The 23,012-nt window shown below is 39.6% G+C and overlaps 2 protein-coding genes across 13 annotated transcripts in view; one reads left to right on the forward strand and one right to left on the reverse strand.

Annotated features, from left to right (window-relative positions):
- Nucleotides 1-339: 339 nt before the first annotated feature.
- On the reverse strand, nt 340-13,408 carry ZBTB26 (zinc finger and BTB domain containing 26). 3 transcript variants are annotated; one of them, XM_029203263.1, is made up of 2 exons: nt 13,325-13,408; nt 340-4,732 (listed from the first exon to the last, which is right to left on the reverse strand). In XM_029203263.1, exon 2 carries the CDS (start codon nt 4,720-4,722, stop codon nt 3,397-3,399), a length of 1,326 nt encoding a protein of 441 aa, XP_029059096.1. In that variant the 5' UTR covers nt 4,723-4,732; nt 13,325-13,408; the 3' UTR covers nt 340-3,396. The 3 variants fall into 3 exon arrangements, with proteins under 3 accessions (XP_029059096.1, XP_029059098.1, XP_029059097.1); XM_029203265.1 differs by having other exon boundaries at nt 13,329-13,401; XM_029203264.1 differs by lacking the exon at nt 13,325-13,408 and adding an exon at nt 7,518-8,649.
- Nucleotides 13,409-13,516: 108 nt separating this feature from the next.
- Nucleotides 13,517-23,012, forward strand: part of RABGAP1 (RAB GTPase activating protein 1) — a 179,581-nt gene continuing 170,085 nt past the window's right edge. For 8 of the 10 annotated variants that reach the window (XM_029201906.1, XM_029201907.1, XM_029201908.1 and 5 more), the window contains exon 1: nt 21,309-21,393. The gene's annotated coding sequence lies outside the window, so the exon portion shown is untranslated. Of the gene's footprint in view, nt 13,746-21,308; nt 21,394-23,012 lie in introns of those variants that run through there. The other 2 variants (XM_029201909.1, XM_029201916.1) reach the window with 2 other exon arrangements.

Raw genomic sequence — 23,012 nt, forward strand, 5'->3', positions numbered from 1 at the left:
GTCCCACCTAGGCAGAGGTATTTAGGACAGTGACTTACTGCTCCTTGCATTCCCGAAGTCTAGAACTTAGTAGGCATCAAGGATTTGCCAAATGAAGGAATGTCTCAGCTAATTCTTAAAAGCAGCTGCTCCATCCCCTCAGTCAATAGCACAGGAGGAAGTAACTGACCCTAGTAACAATTTCTGGTTAGCCCAGATTTGCTTCTGAAGCCAAGCTCAGCGTGCTTGATTAATGTCTTTTCAAGAATAAAAGTGAAGAAAGCATTCCTGCATTCAAATTCAAGCAATTGGAAAGGGAAGCAGGAGGGGAGAGAGAAAATAAACCACTGACACCAGAGCTTTAATTGTCAAACTTTTATTAAGGAAACTTCCCCATAATAAGTGAAGAGGTAGTTCACAGTATGTCTAACATACAACAGATTTAGAACAGCTATTCACCAGCTGAAATAAAATGTTCTGGGTTGTTTGTTTAGGATAATATCTTAGAAGTAGTGACAATGGTCACCCTCCATTTATAGACCTTCTAATAAGGAAACTAAAACAAATTAAAACCACATCTGATTTACCTCAGAGCCACTTCAGTTTGGAGTTTGCCTTTAAAATTAAATAATAAATAAATAACTGTGACACAGTAATTTTTTAAAAACCAAACTATGGTAAAGAGAGCCCCCTCTCCTTTTTAGTTATCCTGGGGATCCATAAAATACAAATGCTGAATGTCTAAGGTTTTAAAAAATCTTCCTCCTCTACAAGAATACGACTAGTTTTGAAAGTCATCTTCCCCTGTAAAACATATTTGATATCAGTAACTTGACCACTTTGCAATACAATCTAAGAAACATGTATAAACAAAGAAAGAGAAAAGTCAAGTACCACCAAAATTAAGAAAATGTCTCACAGAAACAGAACACCTCTCCAGCCAAGAAATGGAAGACACTGTAAACCATGTCAGTAGTTTGCAGTTGAAAAAGGTGAGAACTAGAAGATTTAGTGATACAAAACCATCAAGATGCTAATTTAAAGTGATCAAAGAAAGCAAGGCAGTTTTCTTTATTCTTCCTAGGATAAAACCAAATTGACACCTTATCTCACTAAGACTACATGAGATTGTAAGCTCTGTGAGGGCAGGGACCATAGCAATCTTACCTTCATATCCTCAGTATCTAGCATAGTGCCTGGCAATAGTAGGTGTTCAATAAATGTCTCTTGAATGTCTGAATGAATCCAGGAATAGTCTCCAACCAAAGAGACCAATCTTATTTGAACCCATGCCTTTTAGTCTTCAAACCAGTAACAAAAACAGGACATGAATGTAAGCAGAGGAAGCACTCCAACTTGAAATTTCCCTGTGATAAAATGATGTTCAGAGAAAATAGTGAAACATCGGTTAACATGTTAGTGTCTCACTGTTGCATAGAATTGGTACTCTTTGGCTGGATCATATAAAAACCAGAATGCTAGGCAGCATCATTAGACCATATAATGAGTGACATTAGGCATAGATACCTGTTAGTCTTATCACTCAATTTTATTCTCATTTAAAATCTTTTAACAAAAGGTAGAAATTATACTTCAAATCAGATTCACATATAAATGCATCAAATTATAACAACTTTAAGAACTCCCTCTGACTACTCAAGTTAAAACTAATTTTTGGTTTATCTGTACATGGACTCTCATAGCTCAGAAACAAAAACAGAAAATCCTGATGGAAACTAAATAAACACTGTTTCAAGACAAAATCAGTTTCACATTTGGATCCTTCTCACATTATTCTTACTTGTTCTTGCCCTTCCTAATCAACACCTAGCAAATGTCACTTGCTTAGGAAAAATGTAATATTCATCCTAACCAAAAAATAATTAACTTACAAAAATAAATCCTTCTGTGATGTTTTATTTGCAAAATTCAGGATGTCTCAGAAAGCAAACAGTGATTCACAGAGGGGAAGCACAAACTAGGAACTTTTTATTAAGGTATTCTTGATCATGTACTAAATCTTTTTAAGCCAAGGGACAGTGAGAAGTGAGGAGACCGTAGCTCTTTTTTAGTTACTTATCTACTTTGGCTAACCTTGGCCAGGCCACCTCTTTGGGCTTTGGGTATCCCAACTTAAAAAAAGAGAGGTGGACTAAATGATCTCTTAAGATTCTCTATGGACTCAAACACTCCTATTACCTAAATCTAACTCATGGGTCAGAAGCTAATAAGACTCAAAATTTTATTTCTGAACTATAACATGTGCTTTAGGAAGAACAGTTGTTTTGTTTTTCCATAATGGAAAATCAACTTTGTATTAGTGATCTATCAGAGGTGACAAGGTGGGACTATGTACCTTTATAAGAATATCTAAATGCAAAAACCTGATTGCTCCTGTGACCCACTTTTCTCATCCATTTTAGAAGTTAAGGTACACAAGGAAATGAGAATTCAGAGAATATGACAATACACTGGACAAAGCTCTGAAGGCCAAACTCACCTTACTGATGGCTAACTTCTAAAACAAAGCCTAGAGAATGACACCAGATAGCCCCTTTTTAGAGAGACCATTATGCGTTAGCACACTTTAAATGTGCCTGGAGCAACCCTGACTTTAAAAGCATCACCAAGTAAGTCAGAGGTTAATTATAAGCATTTGGCTTCTTTATGGGGAAGACCTCCCAAATGAGTACTGTTGTACAGCTGTACTACTACCCTTTGTTGGTTATGCTCCCCGTGCTGATTCCTAACTATCTGTCTGCAGGTGCTGCGAAAAATATTGTACTCTGGTCTACGTGAACGTCAGTGATGTGAGGTTGGGCTATATCCTGTTGAAAAGAGTACAGAGTAATCTAAAATACTTTATAGCCAGCTCCAAGACAAGTACAAATTGTAGGAAGCAGATTCATTCATTTATCAGACACAGATGAATTATCAGTAGGCAAGGCAACTACAAATTCTATCACATATTCAGGCCAACAGCAATATCTCCTTATATCTCAGCTTATTTTCTGCCAATGAAAAATATTATTCGCTTCTCTTAGCATAGCATCTATTAGTGGATTGGAGGTGATATTATTAACTTGTTGGTACCTTCAGAATGTGCCCAGTGAAAAGTCTAAAACAGTGTCAGTCTAAGACATAAGTCAATGTTAGGTAGACAGGTGGAATACTCCTTGGGAAAAGGAAACAGACATCACAGGATAAATAATTCAAAACAGAACATGGGAAAGGGCAAAAGGAAGGCAAGACCACTCCAAATGGCAAGTTGCCTGGTCTATTAGTGCTTTGACTCACCCCTATGACTTCCAGAGCACAGAGGCTTTGGAGAAGTCAAATTCGCAAAATCACTCCTAAAAAGACTCAGACTATTGCCATGTTTGCAGTCAGTTCTAGTTAGGAGCATAAAGGCCCTACTCAATTCACACAAGTACTATCATTCCTTAAGTTCAGGACAGCTTGGGCCAGTTTACCTGCATCCAGAACCTGTGTTCCATCAGGCTGTGGCTGACACCCTTTAGAGTCTGTGACTGTTGTACATGCAAAAGAATCAAAGTCCACTGTGAGGTCTTGCACATTTCTTTCATTGGCATTATCAAAGCTGTTTTTGCCATGCAGCTGTTTAAGGTGTTTCCTCAAAACTGGCTTATGTGCAAAAACCATGTCACAATAGTTACACTTATGGGGCTTATCTCCACTGTGAAGGTTAAGATGATCCTGTAAGGAACACTTCTGAGAAAAGGTTTTCCCACAGATTTTACACTGGAAAGGTTTAATGCCGGCATGCACACGCATGTGTCGATGAAGGTTGCCTTTCTGAGTAAAAGTCTTGCCGCAGAGTAGACACATAAAGAGTTTGTGCATTTTTAAATGGTTGGCGTAGTTCTCCAGGTGACGAAACACCCTGGTACACTTTGGGCATTGGTGATGCCACTGTAGGCCTTTGTCTACACCTCGAATATTAGGCCCAAAGACATCTTTTGAGGCCATGATGATGTTATCACTGCCTGTGTAAGACAGGGCATAATTGTGGAGGTGGTTTTGTTCTATTTCACTTACTCTGTTTTCCACAGTTGAATTTATCAGGGAGTGCTGGGGCTCTGATGAATGTAAAGCAGTGGGTTCAGAAGAAATAAACTGGTTCTGATCTTTTTTACTTCTAACCTCTGATACATCCCCAATAGATTCTACCTTAACAATCTGAATATCACTGTCCTCCATATCCATACTGTCTTCAGATGGATGGATACAAGGTGAGTCCTGCTTTGGGGAGCCTCTGGCATCTCCCTGATGTTCTTTTGACTGGGGAGAAGCACTCTGCGGTTCACATCCCTCTTTACTATCCATTGGTTGTTTTGGCTTTATAAACTTCCACAAGGCCTGTGTGCACCGTTCTACAATGTGGCTCATCTGAAGAAAACTCGCAGCCGTCAAGTAATTTACCAGTTCCATCTCAGGGAATTCCAGCACACCACTGTAACAGGATAAGAGCAATTGTCTCCCCACTTCGGAACTCTGTAATATGGAGATTTTCACCTCTCTGGAATCGTTCAGTAAAAATTGGTCTCTTAAGAAGGGGGAACCTGCAGCAAACACAATTTTATGCCCCTGTACCTCAATATCATCTATGAGAACTGTAACATCACAAAATTTATTCTCTTCTCTTAATTTGTTCATTTTTTGTAACATTGAATCTCCATAATTTTCAAACTTGAAGTGAAGGAGATCTGATCTTTCAGACATTTTGGCAGACCTAAAGAACAGAAATGTTAAAAAGGATGAATTTAAGAAAATACAAACAATTAAGAAAACCTGGATTTTCCTTCCAAAAACAAATTTGTGTTGTCATACCTGTTTATATGTATCTGAATAAAATTTTCCTTGAAAGAGGAAGCTAGTATAACTGCTTTCAAAGGCTGTTAAAAATTACCTTAGCAACATCAAGTGTCAATTGCACCTAAGGAGTGGACTTGTATCCGTGTAAATAGCTTGGTATTCATTCAACTTTTTAAGATGCTTAATACAAGAACAGTGCTTGAGTTATTCCAAGGGCACTTTTTTGCTTCTCAAATGATAATTCTATCAGGTTTCCAGAACTACCTAAAACATCCCAACAAGTAATAATGAAATAACTACTTTATTTTGCATGATACTGTGAACCTGCTTCTTCGAAGACAAAACACTCTTTTCCTTCGCTTTGTATTTTACTGCAGTGACATTGCTTGCCCCATTCTTGGGTAAACCCTCTTCTGTTTAAACTGATGTGAATTTACTCAAACAAGTATTTCTGCAATAAAATGAAAGTCACATGCCTAAAGGGACAACTTTTAGACAGTGTCAAAGGCACAGGTCTTTATCCTGTGCATTTTGGACAAACCTAAACTCTTTCTTAAGAAACATTTCTTGATATATGAAGTAAATATTTGACATAGAAAAACCAGATGAGTCACTTGGTGGGAATCTGAGTAGGAGTAAGGTGGATCTAGTTAATCCTTACTAGATTCTATTCTTTCTTCCTTATCCCTATTTATCCATCATTACTCATCAACCGGACTACTAGAACTGATTCATAAATGTTCCTTGGTTCCAGCTTCTATTACCTCTAATCCAACTTCTACACCATCACACGTCATCTTTCAAAAACACAGATCTGATTATATCCAACTCCTGCCTAAAATCCTTCTGTGACCTCCCATTGTCTCCTGGATGAAGACTAACCTCTTGAATATAAACTGATCAAGTAAATTTAAGAATAATTAAGGTAAACATTAGCATAAACCATTCAACCATGGAGAAGGTGTCTTTGCCAAAACTCTGTGTATTTGTCCCTTTATGAAGCAATTCCTTTGGAGAAAGTCCCCATGTTCTGATTCCATACTCTTCAAACGATTTTCTGATAACTTGGCTTCCCATGTGTCACTCTAAAGGGAAGGATGAATTAGCCATGGCAACATATTGTCAACACATTTATTATTTTTACAATGACAATCCACCAGTCTATATAGCAGTCTTCTGTGAGATCAGTAGGTATATCAGGTCTACCCCTGAGAAGCGGCTCTACAATCTCAGTGCATCAATAAATTCACCTTGAACTTTATGTATCCATCAACTCCGTAGTTGAGAATCAAGAGACAACCAGCTGTTCCTAGCAACATCTGGCCCCGAAGCCCAATCTTTATAATTTTATCTTCTAGAACACTGAATTACAAAGGCTCATAGAACACCAGCTCGTAAAGGCAGAATCTAGGTCTCACTCATATTGCTCAGTGCCTGGTTCATGACAGCACTCTACTGACTCCAAACCTTAGCAGTTATTTCTTCAGTCCATAACACTATTCCTAGCCAATTCTGACTCCTTTATTTCCTCTGAGGGCCCTTCCCTAACCCCTTAGAACAGTTGTCTCTACTGGACCTATAACTAAGTGCTTCTAACATAACACTCAGGATACCAATACTTGTTCCTTCCCCCCAAACTGCAAGCTACATGGCATTAGAGAGAAGAATCTCCACCCTATTCAATGGAGCTAATGCTGGGAACCTGCATCTTCTAGGGCAAAACACTCTTTCCTTTGGCTTCAAATTCTACTTAATGCAGCCACATTACTGGCCAAACCCTCTTCTGTTCAAACTGGTGTGTATTCCCATCACCTGATATTGTACTAAACACACGGCAGGTGCTCAGTTTGCATTTGTTGAACCTATGCGATTCATTTGACAGTAGTAAGAAGCAAGAACTGCTGTTAGGAAGACCAATGCGGTGTCTGCATAAGCATTACAGGTCTGAGGCCATGAGAGCCTAGAAAGGAATGAAAATGAATAAGGAGCAAGGAAAAATAACAAAAAGATATTTCAGAAAACTTGGTAACTGGAGATAGAAAATGAAAAAAAGTAACGTGTAAACGTTTTAAACTTAGGATTTCAGCCGAATTAAAATGTCATTGAAAGAGAGGTGAGATTTAGGAGGGGGAACTGGTATGGCACAGGTATATTAAAATATATTTATACATAAATTATAAGCTTTCCCTTTGTATGGCACTCTGAGCGTACAGATAATGAAAAATCACAATGAAGATGAGAGGAGGGATGTAGAGAAGCAAATTCAGCATCATAGAAAAGGTGGTGAATATCAAATGAAAAGGAAAAATCTAGGAGACACAGGGACTATATCAGTAAACAAAGTGGCACAACTGTATTATCTATCTGTGGTCAGTTTTAGCAATTACAGTAGCTTAATATATTTGATCTGGAAACAGTGACTGTCCCAATTTATAACTAGAAATTATATAAATGACTGCTGTTCAAGTGGCCAAACAAAAGGGGCATTCTTACTTAGAGGTTTAGCTTGTCCTAAATTTACTGACAGGTCAGTATTTTCCTACTCACACTGAAAAATGAGCATTAATTGCTTCCATCTATAATATGACAGTACTTGTAATGCTTTAGACAACTATCCTCAGGGATTGTTCCTTGAAGTTCCAAAGACAGGAGTTGGAGTACAATTTCATTTACTTCCTATTCATCAGTCTCAAGAAACTTACCAACAGAAGCAGTCAAACAGGTATCTCAGGAAAGTGCTTGATTTGTCTGCTGTAGTCCAAGAATGTGAGGAAAAATTATTCTGTTTAAGAAGTTTTCCTTAATGTCTCAGTCCACTGTATTGTCTCCCTTTGATAAACTCTTATTTCCAGGCCACACAGTTTATCCTTAATTGTTTCTTGTCACCAGTCTCTCTTTCCAACAGACTGTTAGTTACTTGAGGGCAAGGACCAACTGTTATTTTTACACAGCTCATTCAACAAAAACCATAATTAACTCTTAATGTTCCCTAGGAAATTATTATTGAGCTATGGTAGAGATGCTCTACATTATCATGATACCCTCTTTTGAGTGCCCTGGGGAAAATGTCTTTCTAGGGTTTGTTTCCAAAAAATAGTTTTAACAACATAAAACCAAATTTTAAACAAAATTTCTAAAATGTCAAAATAAAAAGGAACACTTGTTTCGTATGAACTGGTTTAATTTTATTTAAAAATAAGAAAAATGATAGCTAATCTTTACTGAATCCTTGCTGAGTACCAGATATAATGCTAAGTGCTTTACCCAAGTTGACCCATTTAATCCTCAAAATCTCTATGAGGTAGGTATTATTATCATCTCCACTTTGCCTATGAGGAAACCCAAGCTTGGTGAACATAAATAACTTGCTCAATTTAAGAGAGGTGGAAAGTATTAAATGTTAGAGGTAGAACTTGTGCCCAAGCTGCATGATGACAAAATTCATGTTTGAAACTAGGCTAGCTGAAGTTTTATCTTATGCCTGTTAACTGTGTAACTGTTCAGATCTCCCTGCTCATATCCATTCAGCTGTACACTTATGATTGATATACTTTTGTGTATTTAGTTATGCTTCAATAAAAGTTTTATGTTTAAGAACAAAAAGTACAACGTAAAGCCAAATTTGTGTCAAGTCTAGAGGACTTTAATAGTAAAGCATTTATGTATTATCCTTGTCTTACCTTCCTTTCTCACTTATTTTAACTTTATATTATTTTTCTATCTTTTGTGTATTTATCTTTTTTTTTTTAACATCTTTACTGGAGTATAATTGCTTTACAATGGTGTGTTAGTTTCTGCTTTATAACAAAGTGAATCAGCTGTACATATACTGTGTATTTATCTTTTTTTTTTTTTTTTTGCGGTACGTAGGCCTCTCACTGCTGTGGCCTCTCCCGTTGAGGAGCACAGGCTCCGGACCCGCAGCCTCAGAGGCCATGGCCCACGAGCCCAGCTGCTCCGCAGCATGTGGGATCCTCCCGGACCGGGGCACGAACCCGTGTCCCCTACATCGGCAGGCGGACTCTCAACCACTGCGCCACCAGGGAAGCCCTGTATTTATCTTTGTAGAATGAAACTTAATGCCATTTACAAACAAGACTTAATAAAATTATGAATATATTTGATTTTCAGACTCCCCAACTATAGTTAATTTATAACAGCAATTATTGATAATTGTCATAAAAATCTCTCACATAATTCTAGATTATAGCAGACCTTCTAGTAACTTAAAGAAAGTAAAGATCTGATCAGGTAGAATAGAGACTTGGTCCCCACATTCTGTTGATTCTTTCCTCAGAATGATTTCCAAATTCTCTCTCTATATTCTTACTACCATTGGCATGGCTCAGGCCCTTGTCATCTGTTGTCTAGGTTACTGTGATTAAGTCTAAATACTGCTGAGTTTCTCTCAGCAAGTTTTAAATGACCCATTTCTCAAACATCAATGAAATAGGAATAGTCTCACTTAAGATCATTCTCTCTTTATTTATATTTACACAATTCTTCCATAATCATTTCCATAACAAATGTTCCAGCTAATTTGAAAATTTCCCTTTGTTCAAACAGGAGTAACTAGAAATGATCAGTGAATATTCTACGTTCAACAACGTTCACTGCCGTGTGATGGGCAGTGCAAAAATATCCATGTTTCTTATCTAAAATGCCTCTGATAATACTGATAAGGAAAACTTTTCTATTCTGTATAATAAACTCCAAAGCTGTATGTCAGTCTGTTTCCTCATCTACCTCATAAAAGTACCTTTATCTTTCAACTTAGCACTCACAGCTACGTGGAAATCTTTCTTCGTCTTTCATTAACACCATATGCCATTTTTCAAAGAGGTTGTAATAAACTACAGCTTTTCTCTCTATAAAACTCAATCATTTTCTTCTTTTGGGTAACTTTCATGACACTGCATTCTCCAAGGTCTCACTCTTTTGTTTTACTGTAAGATTACAGAAATATACCCTTCTTGGAAAAATTTTTTAATATAGGTAAAGTACAAGCCCCCTTTCTCAGCCTCCTTCCACTCAGTTCTCAGTTGGTTCTAAGTTTCTTCCTTAATGACTCTCCCTCCCCTCCATTTTTTTTTTTTTTTTTTTTTTTTTGCGGTACGCGGGCCTCTCACTGTTGTGGCCTCTCCCGTTGCGGAGCACAGGCTCCGGACGCGCAGGCTCAGCGGCCATGGCTCACGAGCGGGGCACAAACCCGTGTCCCCTGCATCAGCAGGCGGACTCTCAACCACTGCGCCACCAGGGAAGCCCTCCCTCCCCTCCATTTTTAAAACAACACTTCTATATCACAACACTTCTAGCCACAGAAAGCAAAAAATAAAATTAGGTTTCTTACTTATGAACTATATATATATTGTTTTGCAATTTTCATTTTTGCTTTTGAGGGTTATTTATATTGAATAAACAGACCTAGTTCATTCTTCTTAAACTGTTGTACAGAAGTGGGCAAGTGACTTAACTACTGGCCTCTGTTTTCCACCATTCTTTTGCTGATCTGTTCCTCAAGGGTTCACTAAATTGTGTAAAGGTAAGTATATTCTTCAAAGCTTAGTCCTTGACTTTTTGCTGTTTTCTTAATGCTTACTTCCTCAGAAAGCCTGTCTTGGTTTCTCAATGTTTTATTACCTTCTCTATTAAAAAAATTCCTAACTCTTCATCCTCATGGCTAATCTTAACCAAACTTAACCTCAATTCAAGCTAATCAAAAATACCTGCCCTAGGCTACTACTCTATCACTTGAAATGCATGATATCTAAACTCTTAAACTGGCTAAAACTCAATAAGTCAAAAATAAAAGCTTATGGAGAATGGCTCTGAGAACAGTAGGCGTGGAAGCAAGAAAACCTGTTAGTATGCTATTACTTTAACAGATCAAGATAGAAATAATGAGGGCCTGAATAATATGGATACTGAGCGGAAATAATATGGATGGAGAGAGGAAACAGATCCTAGAAGATATTTCAAACAAAGAACTGATGGACTGATGACCAAGGTGGGAAACAAGAGATGAAAGGTCAAGATGACTCCAAGATATTTGGTTTGAGAAACTGGGTATCTTTGACAGAGTGTCATTCAATAAGCTAGGGAATATTGGAGGGGATGACCATGGGTCAGGTGTTAAAATGTTTAACCAGAGGAGCCTGCATGACATTAAGGAGAAATCCATTAGCTAGCTGGATACAGCTCTGAAGCTTAAGAGGAGACCTGATTATAGATAATAAGTAATAAATGAAAGCATGACATAAACTGACCTAACTGTGAATGAAACTGACCTAAAATGGCACAGACTGGAAGAGAATCTAAGACAGAAGAAAAGAAATAAAAAACAAATACATAACACAAACATAAATCCATTACTTACCTTCTTCTCAATCTGGATCTCCTTCCAAGCCTCTCCATTTTTTTACTAATTGAGTCTATCTTTGCTTAAATTTTTCCCATTCTTTTGACTCCCATATTCAATCACTGCTTAGTGCAGTGGGTAAAACCACATTTCCTAGAATCAAAACCCTGCTCCACCACTTACTAGTTGTGTGACCTTGGGCAAATTACTTAACCACTTCTGTTTTTCAGTTTTCCCACCTGTCAAAAAATATTACTTCATAGGGTTGTTATGGGAAATTAAATTAATTTTAAAGTAAATTCATTTTTAAAATTAAGTTAATTTTTAAAAGAACTTAGAATAGTGCCTGGAATTGTGCTCTATAAGCAAATGCTAGGTAAGTAAGTAAATAAAGCCTGTCAATTTTCTTTGTGAAATCCTTCATATGTGGCCTTTTCTTCATTCTCATTTGACACCAAACCACTTGAGGTCTGCATTATTTCATATATTATCACCTCATTACTATTAAAATCGCTTTGTAAAAGGTCACTCATGATCTCTTGATAAAGAGATGCCATCTTTTTCCCCCCTCATTCTCCAAATGCTCTGCATCAACTGTCCCAGTGGACCCTTCTCAGTATTCTCTTCTCTTGACTTCTGAGTCTTCTTGGTTGCTGGAACCCTTATATTTATCATCTACTTCTTATATTTTATCATCTACTTCTGTTTCTGCTGCTACACCAACTACTATTAGTTCTAAGTCTTCTTTCTGCTTTGTAAATGCAACCATTCCCCCAAAATATTCCCTTCTTTCTCAATAACCCCTTCCTGATGTCAGCTCTTCCCATGGCTTCCACCTCTACGCTCTATGATAATTCAAACCTTTAACTCTAGCCACAGCATTTAGGTTGAGCTGCAGATTTGCATTTCCAACTCTATACTGGACAGCTCCATGTGGCTATCTCGCTAGGCCTTCAAGTCAACATATCCAAAAAATGAATTTGTCATCTACACTAGGCTTATGGTCTTATTGCTGATAATGGCATTAACATTCTTCAAATACCACAGGCCTAAAACCTAAGACTCAGCTTTGATACTTCTTTCACCCTCAACATCCAATTTATTATGGAGTCTTTACAGCATTCACTACAGCATTACCTGCCTTCTTTCCAATAATACTGTCATAACTCCATTTCAGGATTTCATTACTTCTTACTAGACTGATCCCACTACTCCTTCAAAAGAATCTCCAATGAGAGCATCTAGACTTTAGCTAAAGAGTCCAGAATCAGTTTATAGAAATTCCTATTCTATAGGCTGACCTCCAGAACAAGATGGTTTTCTACAGTGCAAATCCGAACTATACCAGTCTCCTGCTCAAAATTCTTCAAAAAGTACCCACCTCCTTTAGGATTCAACCTTCACTATCTGGACCTCGGTCTACTTTCCCAGCCTCATATCTCATCCTTTGCACAAGAGCCCCGCGCCCCCCTCCTCCTCTTCCCACACAAGTTATGCTCAGTCATCCCTTCACAGCATTGCAACTGTTCCTCCTGTAGGAAAAGCCCTTCTCCACCTTATCCTCTCCAACAAATAAAATTGAGAAGTCACTTTCTTTCTTCAGCCTCCCCAGCAACTGCGCCTTGAACAGTTCATACATATATGACTGATTCATACATCGCAGGGGCACTCATTTGTTTTTATCTGGCTCTCAAACTTGACCCTGAAACTTGGAACAATATCTTACGAATTCCCAGTGCCTGACATAGCGCCAGAAATATAAAGGTGCTGTTGCCAGTGGCAAAAGACTAACCTAGCTTAGCACTCATAATGATTCTCGCGGGCTGGCCCTGAGGCCTTGCCATGGCCCAGATCTGGCACTTCCTACAAGATGCCAGAGTTGGGCGTTCAAGCAAACTGCGGGGCCCTCGGCTAGGGTCCCAAGAGGAGATCCCTGGGGGCATCCTTAGGCTCCCCACTCCAGACGCTGGGAAGGGAAAGGGGCGGGGCACAGCATGGGCCGGGCCTAGGGCTCCATAAGTTCCCCCGGGCCTAGGCCAGCCCCTCGGTCCCCATCCCAGGGCAGGTCCCGGCCAATCCAGGGCCCCAAGGGGGCTCCATTTTGAGAGACCTCGTACCCCTACCCGGCGCTCCGGCCGCCTCCGCACTTACAGACCCAGGGGAAGGCCACCGTCAGGATCCGGCACCGCCAGGAGCTCCGGCCCCTCGGGGCTCCGGGAAGGGGGAGGGGCGGGGAACCCGAGCCAAAGGGGGACCCAACGGAACCGGAAGGGCAGCCCTCGCCGGACAAAGACAACTTCCAGGTCCTACGGTCCTCTCCGCCAATCGGAAGGCTGGGAGGGCGGCGGGCTCGGAGAGAGACTTTCGGCGCTGTGGGCGGGGTGCAAAGCGCGTGCCCCAGACTCCTGCGAGCGTCTCCGCCCGTGAGTCGAGGTGCGGGTGCCGCGGCTCCCTAGCGTTTGGGGCTCAGGCCCCGTGCGCTTCGCTCCTTCTCAGCCGCTCCTCTCTAGCTGCGCCTCGGCTGTCTGCTGCCTGCGTGGGCCTGAAGGGTGCCTCCGCACTTAAAGTGTTGGTAAGCCCCTCCCGCCTAGGAATGTGGACTCGCCGCGTTGGGCCCAGGAAGTGGAGGGAAGGAAGTTTACCTCCCTCGCATTTTGGATGTTGGTGTTTCCCAGGGATCTGCATTCTCCGTAACCTACTACGTGCTGACTATTCACAGATCTCTTTCGCAAGACCAGACAGCTCTCTTGAGCTCCAGGGTCAGCTGCCTAGAAGACATCTCCAACTGGTTGTCCAGTGTTAATGTACCTTTGAACTCAAGTACATCCGCAGACCTGCTTCTTATCTCCTGTAGTCCTTGTGTTGGTGAGCGGCATCATACACGCAGTCCTGCCCACCAGTAAACTTCAGTACCATTCTAGAGCCCTTTTCCATCTTGCTAGTCCAATGGCTCTCTGGCTTCTCCTCCTTTTTAGGGGGTGGAGAGAGAGGATATTGTGGTAAAACATGAATAGTATTTATCATTTTAATCATTTGTAAGCGTGAGGTTCCATGGCATTAAGTACATTCACAATATTGTAACCATCACCGCTGCTATAGCCAACTTCATTCTTTTGCATGTCGTTATCGTTTTTCCAGCACCGTTTTTGAAAAGCCTGTCCTTTCCCCATTGAATGGGCTTGTCACCTTTGTTGAAAATCAACTGACCACGTATGTGAGAATTTATTGCTGGGCTGTCTATTCTATTACATGTGACTGAAGCTCTTACACTAGTATCATATTCTTTTAATTACTGTAGCTTTGTAGTAAGTTTGTAAGTGAGGAAGTATGAGGCCTTCAACTTTATTCCTTTTTCCAGATTGTTTTGGCTATGCCAGGCCCTTGAAATTCCATATGAATTTGAGGATCAGCTTTTACATTTTTGAGAAAAAGGCTGTTGTAATTTTGATAGAGATTGTGTTGCATCTGTAGATCACTTTGGGTAATATTGCCATCTTAATTTTAAGTCTTCCTGTCTAAACATGAAATGTCTTTCCATGTACTTAGGTCTTCATTAATTTCTTTCAGCAGTGTTTTCTAGTTTTCAGGGTATTTAATTCTTTTTGATAATATTATAAATGAGATTGCTTTCTTAATCTCCTTTTCATATTGTTGCTAGTGTGTAGAAACACAACTGATTTTTGGTGTTGGTCTTGTACCCAGCAACGCTTCTGAATTTGTTTTTTGGCTCTACAAGCTTTCTTGTGGATTCTTTGGGGTTTTTTATATATATGATTATGTTGCCTGTGAATATAGTTTTACCTCTTTGTGTACAATTTGGATGCCTTTTATTTCTTGTCTAATAGTTCTGGCTAGAACTTCCACTACAATGTTGAATAGCAGCAGTGAAAGGAGGCATCCTTGACGTGTTCATGAGTTGTTCTTAGAGGCGTAGGTAAGCTACTGATTTAGATGTGGGTTTTTCAGATACTTTTATCATGTTGAGGAATTTTCCCTCTGTAACTACTTTTCTGAAAGATCTTATCATGAAAAGGCATTGTATTCTCTCAGATGACTTTTCAGCATCAATTGAGATGATCATGAGGTTTTTTCCCTTAGTTCTTATTAATGAGATATATTACATTGGTTATGGTAAACCACTCTTGCATTCTTGGGATAAATCCCACTTGGTCATGGGGAATAATCCTGTTAGTATGCTATTGGATTTGATTTCCTTTTATGTTGTTGAGGATTTTTGCACCTATATGCATAAGAGACATTGGTATATAATTTTCTTGTGATGCGTTTATTTAGCTTTGGTGTCAGGATAATGAGGGCCTTATGAGATTAGAAAGCATTCCCTCTTCTTCAGTTTTTTGGAAGAGTTTGAGAAGGATTGGTATTAATTAAATATTTTAATTAAATTAAATATTTGCTACAATTCACTGGTGAAGCCATCTGGTGCAAGACTTGTTTTTTGGGAGGTTTTTGATTACACACTCAATCTCTTGTTATAAGTATGTTGAGATTTTCTAATTTTTCTGGAATCCATTTATAATAAATAATTTGTGTGTTTCAAGGAATTTGCCCATTGTTTTCTAGGTTGATTTTTGTTGATCTTTTCAAAGAAACAACTTTTGGTTTCATTGATTTTTTTTTTTTCTCTCTCTTTTTTTTTTTTTGGTTTATTTCCATTCCGTTTTATTTCCTTACTTCTGCTAGCTTTGGGTTTAGTTTGTTCTTTTTCGTATCTCATAAGGTATAAAGTTAGGGTATTTTGAGACTTTTCTTTTTTGTGTGTGTGTGTGCATGTGGTACGCGGGCCTCTCACTGCTGTGGCCTCTCCCGTTGCGGAGCACAGGCTCCGGACGTGCAGGCTCAGCGGCCATGGCTCACAGGCCCAGCGGGTTCGCGGCATGTGGGATCCTCCCGACCCGGGCACGAACCCGTGTCCCCTGCATCGGCAGGCGGACTCTCAACCACTGCGCCACCAGGGAAGCCCGAGATTTTTCTTGTTTTTTAATGTAGCCATTTACAACTATAAATTTCTCTAATTACTGTTTGCATTGTATCCTATAAGTTTTGTATGTTTTTATCATTTTTACTCATTTTCAAGTACATTCTAATTTCCCTTTTGAGGTCTTCTTTGACCCATTTGTTCTTTAAGAATGTGTTTCTAATTTCCACATATTTTGAATTTTCCAGTTTTCCTTCTGTTACTGATTTCTAACTTCATCCCACTGTAGTTGGAGAAGATACTTTGTATAATACCTATCTTTTAAAATCTCTTGACACTTGTTTTATGGCCTAATGTATGGCCTGTCCTGGAGAATGTCCCATGTGAACTTGAAAAGAATGTGTATTCTGCTGTTGTTCAGTGGAATGTTCTGTACACTTCTGTTAGGTTCAGTTGGTTTATTGTGATGTTCAAGTCCTCTGATGCCTAACTTATCTTTATCTGGTTGTTCTATTCATTACTGAATGTGGGCTGTTGAAGTTTCTAATTATTATTGTAGAATTGTTTATTCCTCCCTTTAATTCTGGTCATTTTTGCTTCATATATTTTGAAAGTCTCTTCTAGTTATGTAAATGTTTATAATTTTTATATAATCTTGCTCTTTTGAACCTTTTATTAATATATAATGACCTTCTTTGTCTCGTGTAACCTTTTTAAAGTCATTTTGTATGACCTTAGTATAACCTTCCCAGCTCCCTTTTGGTTAGTACTCACATGGAATATCTTCTCTTTTCTTTTTTTTCCACTTTTAACCTGTTAATATCTTTGGCTCTAAAGTGAGTATTTTCTAGACTGCATATAGATGGATCATGTTTTTGTTTTTGTTTTATCCATTCTGCCCATCTCTGTCTTTTGATTGGTGAGTTTATGCCATTTACATTTAAAGTAACTACGGATAAGGGGGACTTATTTCTGCCATTTTGCTATTTGTCTTCTATAGGCCTTATAGCTTTTGTGTCTTTCATTTCTTCCATTACTGCCTTTTTCTGTGTTTGATTTTTTGTAGTGAAAAGTTTTGATTTTTCTGATTTCCTTCTTTGTATATCCTATGGACATTTCCTTTGTGGTTGCTATAGGAATTACATTTAACAGCCCAAATTTATAACAATATAATTAAATTGATACCAACTTTAGTAGCATACAAAAACTCTCCTATACAGCTCTGTCTCCTCTTTCTGTTCTTGATGCTACAGATTACATCTTTATACATTGCGTTTGTAATAAATTAGACTAATATTTTTATGCATTTGTCTTTTAAATCATGTAGAAAATAAAAATGGAGTTAAACAATAATTACAATTATAATTGCCCATATATTTATCTTTACCGGAGATCTTTATTTCTTCATATGGCTTTAAATATTGTTGAGCATCCTTTCATTTCAACGTGAAGGATTCCCATCAGCATTTCCTGAAGGGTGGTTTTAGTGGTAATGAACTCCCTTAGCTTTTTTTAGAATCAGAGAATGTCTTAATTTCTCCCTCATTTTTCTTTTTTTTTTTTTTGCGGTACGTGGCCTCTCACTGTCGTGGCCTCTCCTGTTGCGGAGCACAGGCTCCGGACGCGCAGGCTCAGCAGCCATGGCTCACGGGCCCAGCCGCCCCGCGGCATGTGGGATCTTCCCGGACCAGGGCACAAACCCGTGTCCCCTGCATCGGCAGGCGGACTCCCAACCACTGCGCCACCAGGGAAGCCCTCTCCCTCATTTTTGAAGGACAATTTTGCTAGATACAGATCTGTCAACAGTCCTTTTCTTTCATTGCTTTGAATATTATCAACCCACTGTCTTACAGACTCTAAGATTTAAGATGAGAAATTGTCTGATAATCTTATTGAAGATCCCTTATATGTGATGAGTATTCTCTCTTGTTGCTTTTAGGATTCTCTCTTTTCTTTGGTTTTCTACAGTTAGATTATTATCCTTTCTCCCCTTTCTCTCTCTCTTCTCCTCTTGGGATGCTTACAGTGGTATGTTGTTTCTCTTGACAGTGTCCTACAGATCCTTTAGGCTCTGTTCACTTTCACATTTCTTTTTTTTTCTGTTCCTCAGACGGAGTAGGAAGGACATGGAATCCATCTCTCTACCTAAACAACAATCGTACTGGCAGAAACTGAAGTAACTATTTTGGAACTCTGGAGTCTATTTGAATGCTTGCATGTTCCAGGGGAAAATTTGGTTGGTCAGTTGAGGTTAATTTCAGTCAATGTGAGCCTTTAGTGTGATAGCACCTACGCATTCCTACTCCTCAACCCTGTGGAGGCAGTCATGTTTATATTCCTGGTATGGCTTGCTGGAGCCAGGGTGGGAAATAAGAACCTTGTTCTCCAAATACAAGAGTTCTGTATTTTATTTTTATTGAAGTATAGTTGATTTATAATGTTGTGTTAGTTTCAGGTGTACAGTAAAGTGATTCAATTTTTATATATGTATATATTTTTTTTCTTTTTCATTATGGTTTATTACAGGATATTGAACATAGTTCCCTGTGCTATACAGTAGGACCTTGTTGTTTATCTATTTTATATGTAGTAGTTTGTATCTGTTAATCCCAAACTCCTAATTTATCCCTCCCCCACCCTTTTGCCCCTTTGATAACCATAAGTTTTTTCTATGTCTGTGAGTCTGTTTCTGTTTCATAAATAAGTTCATTTGTGTCATATTTGAGATTCCACATATAAGTGATATCATATGGCATTTAGACAAAGATTTTAAAACTGTCTTAAAGTTGCTCATTGAGCTAAAATAAAACATGGATGAAGTCTGGAAAATGTACAGAAAAATGGGAATATCATTAAAGAAATAGAAATTATAAAAAGGAACTTAAGTGAAATTCTGGAGTTGAAAATATAATAGAGAGAAAAAAGTTCACTTAGGGGGTTCAAAATCAGATTTGAGCAGGCAGAAGAAAGAATCAACAAACTTGATATTTCTTTCAAACCCAGTTCCTTTTTTCCCACCCTTTCTTTTGCCCTAGTTCAGGCCTTTCTGAACTTAGGCAGCCTCCAAAGTGTTCTATTTACTCCCTGTTTTCCCTTTTCTACTCCTACCAGAATGAAATTTTTAAAAAACTCAAATCTGATATTGGCACTATCCTTAGAAACCTCTAAGGGCTCCCTGTATTTATAGATTGAACTTCATTTTCCTTATTTAAGTATTCAAGGACCTTCCCATTCTGCCTCCAGCTTACCACATCAATCCATTGAGCTTGAGATATAAATTCCAGTTTCCAGGATATACAAGGTCTAAGGGAACAAATTCAGTGACTTCTTGAGGAAGCAACCATTCAGATCCAGAAGGTGGGAAATTCTGCACTTCAACTGGACCGATTTCTTCAATAGGCCAGTGTCTTTCCATTTTTTTCCTTAAGTGCTAGATTTAAAAATGCTTAAGGGACATCACAACCAGATACAACATGTGGGCCTGGATTGGATGCTGATTTGGGAAGATTAGCTGTAAAAATATATATTTGGGGCAACAGAGAATTTGATTATAGTTAGTTATTAGATGAGAGGAAAATTTACTGAAATGATATTACTGATTTGGAAAAGCCAGCTGTAAAAATATTTTTAGGTTGTTAGAAAATTTGAATGCGATCTAGGAATTAGATGGGAGGAAAATTTAGCGAAATGGTAGGGTAGGTATTGTTAATTGAATAAAGCAGACTGCTTAACTCTGTGATCTCATTTTGTAAAACAATATATAGACACACAAAGAAGGCTACATATTAAAGTATTAATATTTGTATTGGGAATGTGATGTTTTTGTTTTTTATTTTAGGTTGTCCCTATTTTATATTTTTCTCCAGGGCATACTGTAGTGATTCTGTAATAAAATTTTATTTAAAAAATATATGTTGAGATTTATGTATATATTGGGGTAATACATATGAATCAAGAAATACATGAATGTATGGTCACCAAACTATTAAAAGTGGTTTTGTCAAGAGTGCCAGGATTTCAGGGGATTTTACTTTTTTCCTAATGTTTTATCTGTTGTTTAAATACTTTAAAATGGGTGTGCATTTTTGTTACATAACTCTATGAGGAGAAAAGGAAGAAAGCTATTTTCCTGCGGGAGTGCAGCCAAGTCTCTTATAATAGACAAGTCACAAAGAGGACTGCAACAGAGCACAGCTTTTTTTTGCTTTTTCTCTGATGGATTTAGATGCAATATCCACAGGAAAACTTTGCGAATGACTCATTTACCAGGAAAACAGCATATGCTATTTGGATAAGGAAAGAATGAGGGAGAGGCTGTAGAAAGATTTCATAAATTGTCAAGACTTAATTAGCACCTTTAATATTTGTTTCCAACTACATTGTAAATTCATTCAGGACAGGGACTTTAAAATTCATTCTATTGCCGTTGCTCTGTATATCACTTTCGAATAATTTTTAAATAAAATCCCAGCCCCATCTTTGAGTAGCAGTATGAAACCACCTTGTTCATTTCTGTTCTATTCTGTGTGTCTCAGATACCTCGAGGTAGCTGTGTTGTAGCCAGTCGCCCTTGACTTCAAAGTCAGAAGTTTTGACTTCTGGACTGAATTCTGTTGCTTAGGCTGGACTCCCTTACAAAATGAGAAAAAAAAATCATATCATTCTCAATGCTTTCTCAAGGTTTGTGGTAAAGCCAAGTGACATACCTGTAAAAGAACCTATCTATCACAATCCCTGGCACTTTTTGCGCCCTCAATAAAGGGCAGGTGAGTTGGGTTACATCATTAAGGGCTGCTTTAGAAACAGCATTTGAACGTTAAAGGTGAGCAAGGGATTTCGTGCTCTAGCACCAGTGTCTTCAGGGTTGTACCCCTCTCAGGCGCAACAGGTACTACCCAGACTGCTACCCCCGCCAATCCTGCTTCCAGTCCCTGATGCAGGCACAGAGCTGCTATCGGCGCAAGCGCGGACACAGCACGGTATTGACTCCTCCTCCCAGAGTGCAGACTCCACGCAGACGCAGACTCCGGAGGCGGGCTAAAAGCCCAGGTGGGGCTTCGAGGAAAGGAAGTACGCCCCCGCCGCCTGTTGTTGGGCCAATGGGGCCGCTCGGCTTTGCCGTGGGCCTATGAGACAGGGCAGTAGGCGGGGCGGAGGGCGGAAGGAGCCTCTCTCACGTGAGTAGGGGGCGGGGAGGGCGGGGGCAGGGCGGCTGTGGAGGCCCAGGCGGCGGAGCCTCCGGGACGGCGAACGGCGGGCCGCGGAGAAGGAGACGGCGGGTCGGGTAGGGCCGTGTTTTCCCCCCCTCCTCCTCCCACCCTTCCATCCACCAAGCCCGGGGGGGATTCTCCGACGGCCCCTGCGGGAGGCCAAGCCGTGTTCTCATCCCGCGGAGCGGGGCAGGCGTGACTGCGCTCAGCTCCCTCGACTAGCCGGGTTGTGAGGGGAGCAGTGATTGGGGGGGAGGGGGAGTCGCGGCCGTGGGGGTAGGACGCATGCGCAAGCGGGAACGCTCCGGCAGCCCCTGCCCAAACCGGTTACCCCTGTCTGGGTGGGTGTGAGTCTTCCCAGTCCTTCACTTGCGGCCGTCCCTCTCGCCCCCCAGCAAAGCCGGTTTGTCTCTTGACTTACACGTCTGGGGACAGGTCCTGTTTGGGAATCTGGCCGCTCCCTCCGCCTCAGTTTCTCCCCATTGCCCGCTGGGCCTGTACCTGTGACTTAGGCTGGCTTCGGCCTCAGGCTAGCTTCCTGCGCTGCGACTAATTTGAAAGGCTTGCTTTATGCTAGTGTCGGTCTGCCATCTCGTGTTGACGTTTCTGTCTCATTTTCCCCGCCTGCAATCGAAGTGTCCCCGGTATTCCCCTCTCCCCAGATACTTTAAGTATCTGCCCCCGATACCTCATTGCTGTATCTTGATTACCAGCAACCTTCAGGGCTTTAGGTGTTCAACAAAGCCCGAGGATAACCCCAGACTTCCAGGAGTTCTCTGTCCATTACCTGGTAGTACTTTGGTGTTCCTTCTCTTCTAACATTCGGATTGTAATCATATGCACCTGCTTTAAAGTCATCTCCATACTTTATCTTGGAATAGAAGTGCTAGCAGACCGTGTTAAGTGATAAGTGATCATGCTGCTGGTGCTCACGCTACAAGTGCTCCGTTAGTTTAAATCTTGTTCCAGCTTGAATTGGAGATCTTTTGGCTTTTTTGTTTGTCAGTGGAAAAAGAAAAGTGCCAGAGACGGGTTTCACAATTCATTTGATATGTTCATTCAGGTAAATACCTGTGTTCACATACATGTGACTGGAGTAGTAAGTTGCGAGTGTGTCTGTTTCCAGCTGCGTTGTTTATTTAGGAAGAGAAAAAACCAAAGAGAGTAAATTGAACTGAGTTTCCACGTAAAACTGATGTTTGGAAAGTTGAAAAAAAGCTTAGGTGCCAAGGGAGTGCACATTCAATTTTTTTGTTTTTTTTTAACGAAGGACCTGCTGGCCTTAATTCTAGCGTGTATAAGTTGCTATTTTAATATATATTTAAGCCTTTTGTTCGAATTTACTTATAAAAACTGAAAGTGAATAAGGGGCAGAGTTCTTTGTAATCTTCCTTTGTAGACCTCCGTTTCCATTAATGAAATTTGAATCCATGATTGATTTGTATTTATTGGTAACATTTAAGATTCACATATAGTTTTATCAACTCAACTTTGTAGTTAAAATTGAGCTATTGCTATGTTGTGGTACACTTTTCATTTCAGTTTTATAACTCATTTTACAGTTAATTAACAGCTCATCGGTATTAAGGTATGTATTTGGGTAGTTAACCTATCAGCTGTATACATTTTGGCATTCTTTGGCATAGTGGGGGTTTTTTGTTTGTTTTTTTATTTTTAAAAAATTTTTTATGAG

This window comes from Monodon monoceros, unplaced genomic scaffold, assembly GCF_005190385.1.
Source record: "Monodon monoceros isolate NGI ecotype Baffin Bay Population unplaced genomic scaffold, NGI_Narwhal_1 Super_Scaffold_5, whole genome shotgun sequence".
NCBI lineage: Eukaryota > Metazoa > Chordata > Mammalia > Artiodactyla > Monodontidae > Monodon > Monodon monoceros.

Bases quoted from the DNA above. Each gene is read 5' to 3' on its own strand.
- ZBTB26 (XM_029203263.1), bottom strand. From the start codon at position 4,722: ATGTCTGAAAGATCAGATCTCCTTCACTTCAAGTTTGAAAATTATGGA.